The 13,499-nt window shown below is 39.8% G+C and overlaps 1 protein-coding gene across 1 annotated transcript in view; it reads left to right on the top strand.

The window, feature by feature from the left end:
- Window positions 1-13,499, top strand: part of LOC136876007 (cytochrome P450 6k1) — a 100,986-nt gene that overhangs the window by 37,364 nt on the left and 50,123 nt on the right. The window contains exons 4-5 of the mRNA XM_068228302.1: window positions 5,051-5,184; window positions 6,692-6,899. Of these exons, the coding sequence (XP_068084403.1) occupies window positions 5,051-5,184; window positions 6,692-6,899 (342 nt within the window). The remainder of the gene's footprint in view (window positions 1-5,050; window positions 5,185-6,691; window positions 6,900-13,499) is intronic.

Genomic DNA, 13,499 nt, shown 5'->3' on the forward strand with positions numbered 1-13,499 from the left:
TCAAGAAATGGAATTCTATTTAAGTCAACCGTCCTTGGACATCGCATCAGATTATGTTAACTAACACTCGATATTTATTCTAAAAAAAACTATCACAGTACTTAAAATTCAACTGACTGATTGACTGTCCGTAGCTTTAAGACTATCAATGAGGATAATCTAAACTCTTCTTGCGTTATTCTGATAAGTACACACATATCGTTTTACGTCTTAAATATTGCTCTCTGCCTATTTAGTTGCTTTTTTTAGACACTCATATTTCCTTATGTTACACATCATGAGCTAAGCTACGTCCATTGTAAGTCGTAATCATCCAATAAGTAACATCTTCACAAGATTTAATTCATGAATTTAAGGTAATATGACCTTATCTTATTGACATAAACTACGTGCGTACGAAATGGCAAGAAACGTCATCACTCTGGTTCTACAAGGTTATAGCAACACATGCTACCAATGGAAAATCTACTTAGTCGGATGACAATATCTCCAGCTAAAAGAAATTGATTCTCCTTCGAAACCCTAGGTCACCAGCGATCGGCCTATAGATTGAAATTCATACAGAAGTGTAATTATTCAGTGAGTTCTCGAGATCTTCCTAAGCGGATCAGTGAAGGCTCCAAACTATCCAGAGTAAACATTTGCTTCTCCAAGTAACTTAATATGGATAAAGAAACATTGCACTTGACGTCCTGAGATCATGTCCTGAGCTAGATAAAATGCGTAGGCTTAAAATCATTGCGTGGAATTGGCGAGAAATCAGTGATCTTCTCCATTATAACATTTGAAATCACGAGACCTTATTTCATGCAACTATGACTCTCTCTCGAAGAAACAATAACTACAACCATTATACATCATCAACAACTCTATATCATATTCATAACGCGATAATTATTACTCTTATTTCATATACCCACACTATCACTTTATCACGTAATTCATTACCTTGGCTTGCACATGAACGTGCCGCGACATTACTAAAATGCCTACTTTATTTACTACAGTCACAGTACCAAATTTAACGTAACTTGGAATAGTCTACTGCCATTCCTTCATAACACAAATCCTATGCATGATCTCGTACAATTTGACGTTGCTCAAGTTTATGACACGCAGATATAAATGCCTACTTCATTCTTACACATCACTGGTAATAATAATAATAATAATTTTAGCGATCTCTTCACGCATGTCTCTGGAAAACATTACGAACGAACATCACTTGGTGACCACGCCTACAAATGGAATTGACGTTTCGTACAGATGAATACCTACTTCCAATGAATTTAGCTAGATGTTTGTTTACGCACTGTGTTCGCACCAATAAATATTACAAAGCAAAATAAAGAAAACAATATCTTCTTACTTACGAAAACGACTTGGACATTGGACTTAACTTTGCTCAAGATGGTCTCGGCGTTTCCTCCTCTCCGGTCATCTGAGACTATGAGCTGGTCATCTGGTTCCTCCACAAGTGGTTGGGTACATCGTGGCTTCTCATCATCGCTCACTGGTCATCCGGGATAGCCAACATCGTCTCGCCTCGTCAGGATCCAAGCAGCATCGCCTTGCTTCCTTACAGACCCATGATGAAGACTCGTGCGTATGGAACAGAACAATGATAGAATGTTTGACTCATTGCTGACATTTTTTCAAGTACTATAGCTCTTGCGTTGCTCAGATTGTACAGGTTTTTACTGGAAAACAGTTAGATCAATAAATAGTCCAGAATTGTCTAAGACTTATATTCAGTATATTCTGATTCGAAAATAAATTTCTTTCCGCCGTCTTTTATCCACCTAAATGCATTCAATTACTGTTCGGTAAGTGTCTTTCAATGTTAACCGGTGTCGGGCAAATTTCATCAAGGGCTTGCGTCACTGCGTGACGTAGTTCCACAGTAGTATATCTTATCTCTTATTGTTTCTCGTATTAAATCTCCCGCGGCGTTTAAATCTTGATCTCTGCCAAATAGAGTGTAGTCGGGAACTAATCTTCGTTTCCAAATCTCCAATATATCGCTCCGCTGAATAATTCCTTTAAAATTGAGTTTTTCGTCCTGTTAATACACCGAAGTCAGATTAGATAGTAAAAGATGAGCATCTTTTTTCTTGAATAATGGTTTCAAATAATGTCCATCTGTCATTTTTTTCTGCGCCTTCTAAACGCGGCTATTACTGTAACCGACTGACGAAAAGACTTATAATTTGGCCCGTACTGACGTTAAATGTATTTTATTTGAGATTTTGACCGCAGAGACTCCATCTTTGTTGCTCTAGCTCTTATAAAGAATTGTGAAACGGCACAATATACAGTATAAAAACGTTAATAGTCTCTTAGTTAAGCCAAGAACATGAAACTGATATATATGGGTCATATAAGCCCCAGTATCACTATCCTCTTTTCTCAAGGCTTATGTTAGAGAAGAAGATTCATTTTAGTTTTGAATGTATTTTGAATGTATTTTCAACTGTGTAAAAAACACCGTTAATTTACATTTATATTTTCATTCACAACAATCTTGACCAGCCTACAATTAGCAATCAGTTCTAAATATCCACTTGTGGTTGACAACACATTCTGACATAAGTTACGGTACGTCAAGAACATGGAATGATATAGGTGGGTCAAATGAACCCTGGTATGCAATATTCTCTTTGCCCAAGACTTATGATAGAGAAAGAAGTTTGAATTGTGTTAAAACACCATTAATTTATGTTACCCACAGTTATTGTTTTGTTCACATTTTAAAATTATTATCCTGGCATGTTAGTCTTAAGAGATTATTAACGTTCTTGTATTATACTATATATGGTTAGAAAGGTCCCAAACCTTGACCTAAAAGATGTCTACAGGCTGAAGATTTCCAAATAATGGGTGAAACATATACCTGACCTGATACGTCTACATAAATTCATGTAGATTCAAACCACATTAAACGTGGAAAGTATTGAATAGGTGGTTTTATTATATTATCGTTGAGATTCTATGCCTAGAGTATGATTTTCAAATATTTTTATTTATACTGTTATTGTTTGTTTCCAATTCTGTATAAAAAGTAAAGTAAGAAAACTTGTAGTTTTACGTGATTGTTGATATTATGATCATAGTTACGGGGTCTTCAGTTTTACGTAAAATCCAAATCACAAAGACACGGAAATTTTCACGTGATTCAGAATACAGCCGATTTGGTGGGAATCTAGTGACCAGTGACTATGCCACTCGGCTATCACATACTTTCACTTAATATAATGAAAATGTCAGTATTTTTTTATTCGAATACGAGAAAGAATATAGTATATTTCCTTTTGAACAGAGTGAAATATTTCACATCCTGTGGTAACTGAAGTAAAATCTTCCAAGATATAACTCCATGGTTTAAAGATTCTCTCTAGGACTATTAATTACAACTGTATAAGAGATCTTCAATGAGTTTTTGGACTCCGTAGATCATTTCTTCGTCCCTCCGGGCGGCAACTGATGCAGTTTTACAATTTTCGTAACATCCAATTGAAGATATCTGCCCCATATGCAAACTGAACGTCCACAAGAAGATATTTATTTTCCCCTTGGTCTTAGGTTCCGTCGTGCCATGAGGATTGCAACTGACGTCATTTCACTTACTACAGATTCATCACTGTCATAACTACAAGTTTTAGACCAACGTGATAGCATTTTAATTTAAGGAATTATGCCCCTTGCACCTTGACAACACAAAGAAATCTTCGACCAAGGTACCAGGTGTATGCATAAGTTTTGCCGGTTTATGTGGTAATGAAAACACGTAATTTTCAAGGGAAATTAATTTCTGGTTTATGCAAAATATTAGCCATTGGCTTCTACACACTTCGCCCATCTTTCAGGTAATTTATGAATACCATGCGAGAAAAACTGCTTGTCTTTTGCGGCAAACCACTCATCGAGCTATTTTCCAACCTGGAAATTGCCGAAGTGCTGCTTTGCGAGCGCGTAACCCATTGATGCGAAGAGGCAATGGTCAGATGGCGCTAGGTCGGAGAAGTACGGCGGGTGCAGAAGGATGTCCCATCCGAGTGATTTCAATGTGTCTTTCACTGGTTTTGCTGTGTGAAACGGCGCATTGTCATGTAACGAAATCACTTTGTCATGTCTTCTGACTCATTCCGGTCGTTTTCCAATCAATGCGTGATTTAAATTAATCATTTGTTGGCGATGGCGTTGTGCATTAACGGTTTCGCCGGGATTCAAGAGTTCAGAATACACATTACCACTTTTGTGGTCTATCAGAACGCACACTGCCTTTCACATCGAAATAACCATGTTTAAATTGTCGAAACCATATCTCACATGTTTTAATCGATGGAGCGTGTTCAGCATATCGTCGCTGCCGAGACAAAACCTCGTATGTGAAATAATTTTAGCTTAGAACTTTGGCTCGTAAGGTTCTGTTATCTAAGTTGCAATATCGTGTGCATATTGTCAAGGCCTTCTCGCTCTTCACAATGTATGTGCTGCGGGTCAGTATATCTCCAAAACATATGATCACATAGGAGGTTTTGTCCCGGCAACGACGATATGTTTCTTCCAGCAAACGATGACTTTCTATAGCCCTTTCTTTTGATTAAATAAGAAAAGCAATGCATGCCGCAAATGTTCCTTTTCAGGCACAAACGTCGACATGACCACTGAACGATACAACACAGACGCTAGTGTTTTGCGGACTCAACTTGTGTGGGTTGGTAGGTTAATGTCAAACAAACAAACTGCCGTACGTGTCGAATTCATACTCTGCATACAGTTCACTGGCGTTATCTCTTAGTGAAATCGGAAAATATTTATTCATACACCTGATATGTATGCTCTTGAATATATTTGTCGCAGTTGCAAACGAAAGATTTAAAATAAGAATTTTCTTTCGGCCATGGTTCTACCGTTCGGAAGATTCTACCTCGATTTCTGTTTTGATTCGAATTGAAGAAATCTATTGCATTCTCTTGTCTATATGAATGCACAAGTATTAGTACCAGTTCTTATAAATCCAAGTGTTTGTCATACTGGACTGTTTCAGATGGAGGGCGGTGAGGTCCTTGCTAGTACCAGCTTTCACCCTGTACAAGGTGAAGAACCAGTTTCCTCTCATGGCAATGGAATGCAGAGAAATGATACAGTATCTCGAAAATGAGGCACCAAAACATCGACCAGGTTATTATCACTTAAAATCTTGTCACATTTATGGGCACAATTTATAGCATTTAATTTTAAGGCATCACGCCTCATTTAAAAAAATAATTAAAATATTTAAAATACATACATCTTCATTCGTTACAAGCCTCTTTTGTCCAATAATTTACATTTTCTAAGTGGTGGCCATTAATATGTCGGCATTTACTTAACTTGCACATGTTTTGTCCGTTAAGACCGAAATAATGGGCAAATAAGTAGTTATTCTAGGCCGGTTCCACCTCACTGAGGGTTCTAGGCGAATGCTAGTTCTAACGCACAAGATGGCGGCCTGCCAAGAGGGCGGAGCCGAGCTACCAACCTGACGGTAAAAATTATATCGCTGCCAACCTGACGGTACGAAAATTCTCTCCCATAGGAATAAAATTTCCCTGCTAAGAAGCCGACGGTGCTGGCGCCTAGCGGCACGTTGTGATACTAGTGTACTGCGGGTTCATCGAGATAATATTTTTGCCTTCAGGTTGTAGCACTGAGTTCGCCTCTAGGCTGGCCGCCATCTTGTGCCTTAGAACTAGTACTAGCCTAGAACCGGAACTGGCCCAAGAGCGGCAGTGAAGTAGAACCGGCCTGGAATAACTACTCAAATGGTTAGTCATGTCACTAGGTAAAGTCCAGTGTGTGTCCTTATTTAAGTTTTCTACAAAAAAGTCATATCGATTTTATTTGTAATTATTCTCCAGTAAATTTGACTTATCGGCTGTTATGTGTAAGAGCATGAGTTTCTGATCACTCGTCAGCCAAGCGCTGTTCGGTTGGATATTCAGGCAGTTCTTGGTAGGTCATGCTAATTCAGAGTGGAAATAAGATGTGAGAGATTTGCTGCTTAAAAATTACATTTCAATGAAGAGTGCAAACTGATGTCCGTGAGATCGTCAACTATCGGCCCGTCAATGAAGGGGACGTTTTGCTAGTCATGAATACATATATTTCAGATGCATTCAATTCAATTCAATTCAGTTCAATTCAATTCAATTCAATTCAATTCAATTCAATTCAATTCAATTCAATTCAATTCAATTCAATTAATTCAATTCAATTCAATTCAATTCAATTCTATTCAGCATTTCGTACGATCCCATCCTTTGTTTCATAGCATTTTAGTATATTTTTTTGGTACGACTGCATTCACAGTAGATTCATTTAAAATCATTGCAATTGTTTGAGGTTTTAGATGCAGCTTTTTAATTATACCTCGATTTTTTACGCAGTAGGTTGGAATGCAAATTAATTTGGTTGTTAGGAAGAGTCTTCTAGACCACTCTTCCGTGTGATGTAGTGAGATTAACATAAATCCTAGGGGTTCTGATGGACCGAACCCCCTAATGTTTATGCAAAGCTCGTAGCATTTGTGTATACTTGTTACTCGCGCCAGTAACTTTGCAATCTAACCTTTTACTGCGTAGAAATTCGGGCTCTGTTTATAATAATATAACAGGTTCTTCTTAGTCCATTTAATGTTCCATTTCAGATGGTTTGAATGTTCGACAAATGACGAGGAAGTTTGCTGTTGATGTTGTTGTCCGATGTGGCTTTGGGATAATCGGAAATTCCTTCCACGAATCTGAAGGGGTCCTAAGGAAATTCGGAGAGGATTTCACAGCAATTAATTTATGGAAAGGGATAAGAATTCTGATGTTAACTCTGATTCCAAAATTACCAAAATTTCTCACTGCAAGGTGAGTGTGTAGAAGGCAGTGCTAATAACATGTTTGAAACAGTACCAAGATTATCGATAATAGGAAAGGGAAATTTGTTAGATTCGTGTCTGTTAAAAATGTTTTGCATATTTACCAACAATCTTACAAACCTCAAATTTGCTATTTGGTGTACAAAGGTAACCTCTGCTGTATGTCTGGAGTCATGTGAAGTATCACTGTAATTACAGCTTTCAGCGTGTCAATAGCCGCCCGATTTCACTCCTTTGTCCAAACTAGGCTCACAGAGTGGTCCATCTCTGTGGTGTAGTGATTAGTGTGATTAGCTGCCACCCTCGGGGGCCCGGGTTCAATTTCCGGCTCTGCCACGAATTTTGAAAAGTGGTACAATGGTTGGAATGGGATTCACTGAGCCTCGGAAGGTTCGATTCCCACATCAGCCATCCTCGAAAGTAGTTTTGCATGGTTTCCCACCCCTCCTCTTGGCAAATGCCGGGATGGTAATTAACTTGAGGCCACGGCCACTTTCTTTCCTCTTCCTTTTCTATCCCTTCCAATTTTCCAATCCCCCTACAAGGCCCTGTTCAGCATAACAAGTGAGGCCGCCTGGGTGAGGTACTGGTTCTCCTCCCAATTTGTGTCCTACCGACCCAAAGTCTCACGTTCCAGGATACTGCCCTTGAGGCGATAAATGCGGGATTCCTCGCTGAGTTCGAGGGATAAACCAACGTTGGAGGATAAATGCAATGAATACGAGAGAAGGTAAGAGCGAATATGAGGTCTGCAGCAATACTGTTTTCTGGAATACAAAAGGAGAATTCCATCAGTTTGGTAGCCTTTTTAAGTGATGCGCCCCCTTTTTTAAATACTAAAAATGCAGTCGTTTAAGTGCAACCAGTGTCCAGTATTCGGGGGATAGTAGGTTCGAACCCCACTGTCTGCAGCCCTGAAGAGGGTTTTCCGTGGTTTCCCATTATCACACCATTCAAATGCTGGGGCTGTACCTTAATTAAGGCCAGGGATGCTTCCTTCCAACTCCTTGTCCTTTCCTGTCCTATCGTAGCCACAAGACATATCTGTGTCGGTGCGACGTAAAGCGACTTGCAAAAAATAATGAAGAACATCCTTCCAGCAGTCGATAGGACATAATTTACTTTCCAGAATAAAAAAGGAGAATTCCAAAAGTTTGGTAACGTTTTAAAGAGATACGCCCTCCATTTACAAATACTAAGATGCATCCTGCCAGCAGTCGATGGGATATAATTTGCTTCCCAGAACGCTTTCTTAATGTCCATGTGGCGCATAAAATAACCATTTTCATTAAACAGAACATCTTTTTGTCTGCCGTAAACTTGAGTGAGGATTGTTCATCTTCCCGTGTATATGGCTTCTTTAGAGAAGTTTGTACCAAGCAAGTTAACTCATCAAGTGGATAATTCCCTTCCTTGAGATAGGCACGAATCATGGGTCATAGACTAAAATCTTTTCTTACTAATTCTATCTTCAGCTTCTCACTTAATGAGAAACCTTTTCTCATACTTGTCTTCTGATTGTCTATATTCATGAGTACATCTTTTGTTTTGTACCGAATATATTTTTCTCCTGGGATTTTTTAAATATATGAAGCCATATCTTTTCAATATCTACTCAATTTATAACTGTTAGGCCCTTCAGTCTACAGAAACGAACTTCGGGTAAATAAATATAGAAACTCTCTGAAAGAGGAAACAGTGGTAACAGTACTACACACACAAAATATACGTATGTGTTCAGTCCTCAGCCCTAAGGCTGGTGGGATCCTCAACAGCTGTGCCATCAGCTGTCGTAGATGGCCTAGGCATCACTGAAGAGGCGCACTAGGGAAATGAGGAATAGTGTAGTTCCCGTTGCCTTCCTCACCGAGCCAGAAGTTGCTATAATACATATATCAGTCTGCCAAGCCCACTAAAATGCATGCATCAACCGACCGTATTAGCAACACTTTCACACCATTCATAGCAGGGACTGGCTGCATAAGGAATGGTATTACAGCATTGCTCACACCTCAGTCACTTTGATATTGTCAAAGCCAAGAATAAGACAGAGACAGATCAGTGAAAGTAACAAAATTGCTTTAGCCTATACCAGAAGAGACAGTGCACTGTAAACACTAGGCCCCACTAGCAAAGACACACAAAATAAACAACTTAATTAAAATAGAATGACATGTTTAGTTCTTGAATGAACATCATCATATTCTATCAAATCGCACTCTTAGAGATAAATAAAACCGAAACCCATGGCGCAACAGCCCCGAAAGGCCATGGCCTACCAAGCAACCGCTGCTCAGCCCGAATGTCTACAGATTACAAGGTCTAATGTGGTTAGCATGATGAATCCTCTCGGCCGTTATTCTTAGCTTTCTAGACCGGGGCCGCTATCTTACTGTCAGATAGCTCCTCAACAATGATCACGTAGGCTGAGTGAACCATGAACAAGCCCTCAGATGCAGGTAAATGTCCCTGACCTGGCCTGGAATCGATCTCGGGGCCTCCGGGTAAGAGGCAGTCTTAGAAATAAATATTCATGTATATTTCTGTTTAATATTTAGAAGCTTGAAATCTGCAATTTATCAAAACAAAGGAGGACATCATTAATATAAGTTCCAGATTGGAAGTTCCTAAGTACTGAACAGAAATTAAAAAAAAATATTTATTTCTGAATATTTGAGTGTGATTTGATAGAATTTGGTGATGTTCCTTCAAGAATGAAATATGTCATATTTTGTTAAGTTTTTTCTTTTGTAGGTGTAATACTGTTGCCATACGTTTCCTCTTTCAGGGAGTTTATATATTTATTTACTCAAAGTCAGTTTCGGCACACTGAAGATCATAATACGAGTCGTTATAAATCTTTCTCAGATGTAATCCTGTTCAGTGCGTTTTACTGCAGAGTTATCCGCCTGGTGACAATTATATTTTAGGCATCAAGTCTTAAATGGTCTGGAACCGTAGGTAGCCGGTTCGAGTCCATTTGGTCGAAAAATTTCACCATCATAATGTTCGCTGGCTGGGTGCGACAGGGGGTGGTATAGAATTTATGATCACTAGATCGCGTGTAAAAAGCCTGGATTCAATTACAAATCACTCCACATGAGGGGATACGGCGCTGTTGTTGTTGTTGTTGTTGTTGTTGCTGATGATGGTGGTTTGACCGTCGGATGGGGCCGTTAATCGATGAACAGGCCCCTTGGTGTTATTCGACAGGGGTAGACTATACACAGACGCCGAGTGTCAGTTCCTCTCTGCCATCTCACATGCAGACTTGCAGTTCGCCTACGGGATACAAATAGAGAACCTGCACCTTAACCTACTTCTGCCATCGCTTCCACTTACTTGTGCCAGGCTTCTCACTTTCATCTATCCTATCCGACCTTCCTTGGTCAACACTTGTTCTTTATCTATCCCGACGGTATTAGATTTTACAATTGTATTTATGTTTCACCGACACAGAGGTGTTCGAACCCACTATCTCCCGAATGCAAGCTCACAGCTGGGCGACTCAAATCGCACGACGACTTATGATTTATGAATTTTATACGCATTCATTACTGTATGCCTAGTTTTTAGTCGCGTTTCGTGATACGGGGTCAAAATAAGGTAAGATGAAACGATATGATATGTTTGTGGGGTAGGATGCCCTTTTTTTTTTCCTAGTTGCTTCACGTCGCACCGACACAGATAGGTCTTGTGGCGACGATGGGATAGGGAAGGGCTAGGAGTGGGAAGGAAGCAGCCGTGGCCTTAATTAAGGTACAACCCCAGCATTTTCCTGGTGTGAAAATGGGTAACAACGGAAAACCATTTTCAGAGCTGCCGACAGTGGGGTTCGAACCTACTATCTCCCGAATACTGGATACTGGCCGCACTTAAGCGACTGCAGCTATCGAGCTCGGTCGGATGCCCTTCTTGACGCCAGCCGCAGTTGAGGAATCGCCGTTATTATTTTGGGATAGTACTAAAATAATAGTAATAATCTTGAATAATTATTGCGAATAATAAGATCAACATCAGTTCATTAAGTCATTAAGTTCTTGGACTGGACGACTCGTGTCGCAGTGGTGCAATACAGCGGAGAGTCAGAACCACAGCACGGTGCCGTGACAGTTCTTCGCTAGTCCCAGCAAGAGGCAGTTTCGAGCATACAGTGTAAGCACAACTACGGTCTCTGTTGTGAAGAGTGGTTGTATGTCAGCTGCGGAACTTGAGAATGTCGTAGTTTGAGCAACAGGCAAATTTCAAGTTCTTCCAAAAATTACGCATATCCGTTAGCGAGACATTTGAGATGATGAAGTCGAAATCGCCGGGATCACCACGACGGAAAAAAGATGCGAAAAGGCAAGTAAAGGACTATGTGATCCTTGCCAGTCCCCGAACATATTGACTGTAGTACGTGCACTACATACGCGAACATTGTGTTGCCTACCTCTGAACTCCATTCCAAGAAGTCAATGACTGCAGTACAGAAGTGTACACCACATTTCCCACACTGCCGGCGCCAGTCCACGAACTTACTGACTGCAGTAGTAGTTCTGCCGGAGCTAAGATGAAAGAAATGCACACGTGAGGAAGTACAAGAAAGTATTGTATAACTAAGACCTCATCAAATTAATCTAAAAGGCCACCTAATCGATACTTTATTTCTTTTGCCTTTGGCAAACTTAAAAATACATTAACAAACACAGTGCATGTTTCGACCACTTAGTGGTCATCTTCAGCTGTATATAAAAAATCTTAGATGATAACATTTAAAAGCAAGCACATTGGATCTTAAAACTATATCCCACGGGACTCTAAAAACTATTGTTCTAGATGCTTTAAATGAAATGGAATTTGGGGGGTGGGGATTGTGGGTAAGGAGATTTATGTGAATGATACTTAAATTACAGTATCGTTTACAATTGTGTTTAAAAACTTAAATGATGAAAAACATATTTAAAATATTTAAAAGCGTCTATGGTAAAATTCTTTTTGTTAACCACAGACGCGAATTTTAATTTTAATTAAGTTATTATTTTCTCACAAATGCCTGAAGATTATTACAAACACAAACTTTTTATTCACGCCACCTAATGTTATCAAAAAGAATTTTACCATAGACGCTTTTAAATATTTTAAATATGTTTTTCATCATTTAAGTTTTTAAACACAATTGTAAACGATACTGTAATTTAAGTATCATTCACATAAATCTCCTTACCCACAACCCCCCCCCCATCTTCCATTTCATTTAAAGCATCTAGAACAATAGTTTTTAGATTCCCATGGGATATAGTTTTAAGATCCAATGTGATTGCTTTTAAATGTTATGATCTAAGATTTTTTATATACAGCTGAAGATGACCACTAAGTGGTCGAAACATGTACCGTGTTTGCTAATGTATTTTTAAGTTTGCCAAAGGCAAAAGAAATAAAGTATCGATTAGGTGGCCTTTTAGATTAATTTGTTGATTATACTCATCGATACGGCCATGAAGTGGACAGCTTGCAATAACTAAGACCTCCCAATATACTGAGACATTGAAGATATTGTTACGTGCCAGCTCCGTGGTAGCCCATTTCGGCAATTCCCGGAAGGGGCTAGTGACTCACACGACCTGGGATCTTCCAGCTGGCTTGCAGGATGGGGCCGGCCTTTCTGTGTATTGTTCTCGTCGGCCGGCTTACCTGTGAGTTTCTTCGAGATTCAACGGGAATGTTCTGCCTCTAATGACATCGTAAAATTTCTGGCTCAAATCACACGGGCCATAAAAAGAGAGGCTAGCCGCGGACAGTCAGTCAGTGTTGGACTCAGAGTGCGAGTTGGGCTCCGAGGTAGAGTCAGTGTAAGACTCAGTAAGTTGGGGTTCGGTGGCTGGGCTGAGATCGACAGAGGTGTTTGCTGTCGCTAGTCTCACCGAGGTCTGAACGAGGAGCTGTTGTTGTGGGGTTGGAGATACCAGTGAGTGTGTGGACTGAAGGCTACGGAACGGAAGATTCTACTGTGTGTTCGTGTACTTCTGTGTGAGTCGGCGAGGGAAGCCACTGTTGCGAGTGACCCTGTGTTAATGTTCGCTGTTGTGAGTATCGTCCTGCTGTTGAATACTGTTGAGCTGTTTAGTAGTTCACTACATGTGACTGTGTGAATTACTGGACTGTATTTGGGATTGAACCAATTAACAGCCAACGTGTGTTGTATAGCCAGTGGTACTGTGTTCAAATCCAGCAGTCTACACACAGCTGCTGTACGATTTGACTGGACTTGGGAAAGTGATAGTAAGGATTATAGCCGTACCCAGGTAATTCCAATCGTCCGGGACATCTTGGTGTGTGTACAGAAGGGAGATTTGTAAATAGACGGTAATTAGTAAGTGTGGCCGTTCACAGCTGGTTAGAATTGTGTGTGTTTTTATGTGCGTGAGTGTGTGCACTTATTAGGCCATACTGAAATAAATTAGAGTAATGGAATATATGCAGTTTTATTCGTAACAATATTCATACCGACCGGCTTCGTTCAATGCAACCATCCCTTATAACAGCTGAACATCTCGAAGCTGAGAGTTTTAGTCCCATGAATGATTGTAAGTAACTGTGTAATATTCAC

This window comes from Anabrus simplex, chromosome 6, assembly GCF_040414725.1.
Source record: "Anabrus simplex isolate iqAnaSimp1 chromosome 6, ASM4041472v1, whole genome shotgun sequence".
NCBI classification, from domain to species: Eukaryota; Metazoa; Arthropoda; class Insecta; order Orthoptera; family Tettigoniidae; genus Anabrus; species Anabrus simplex.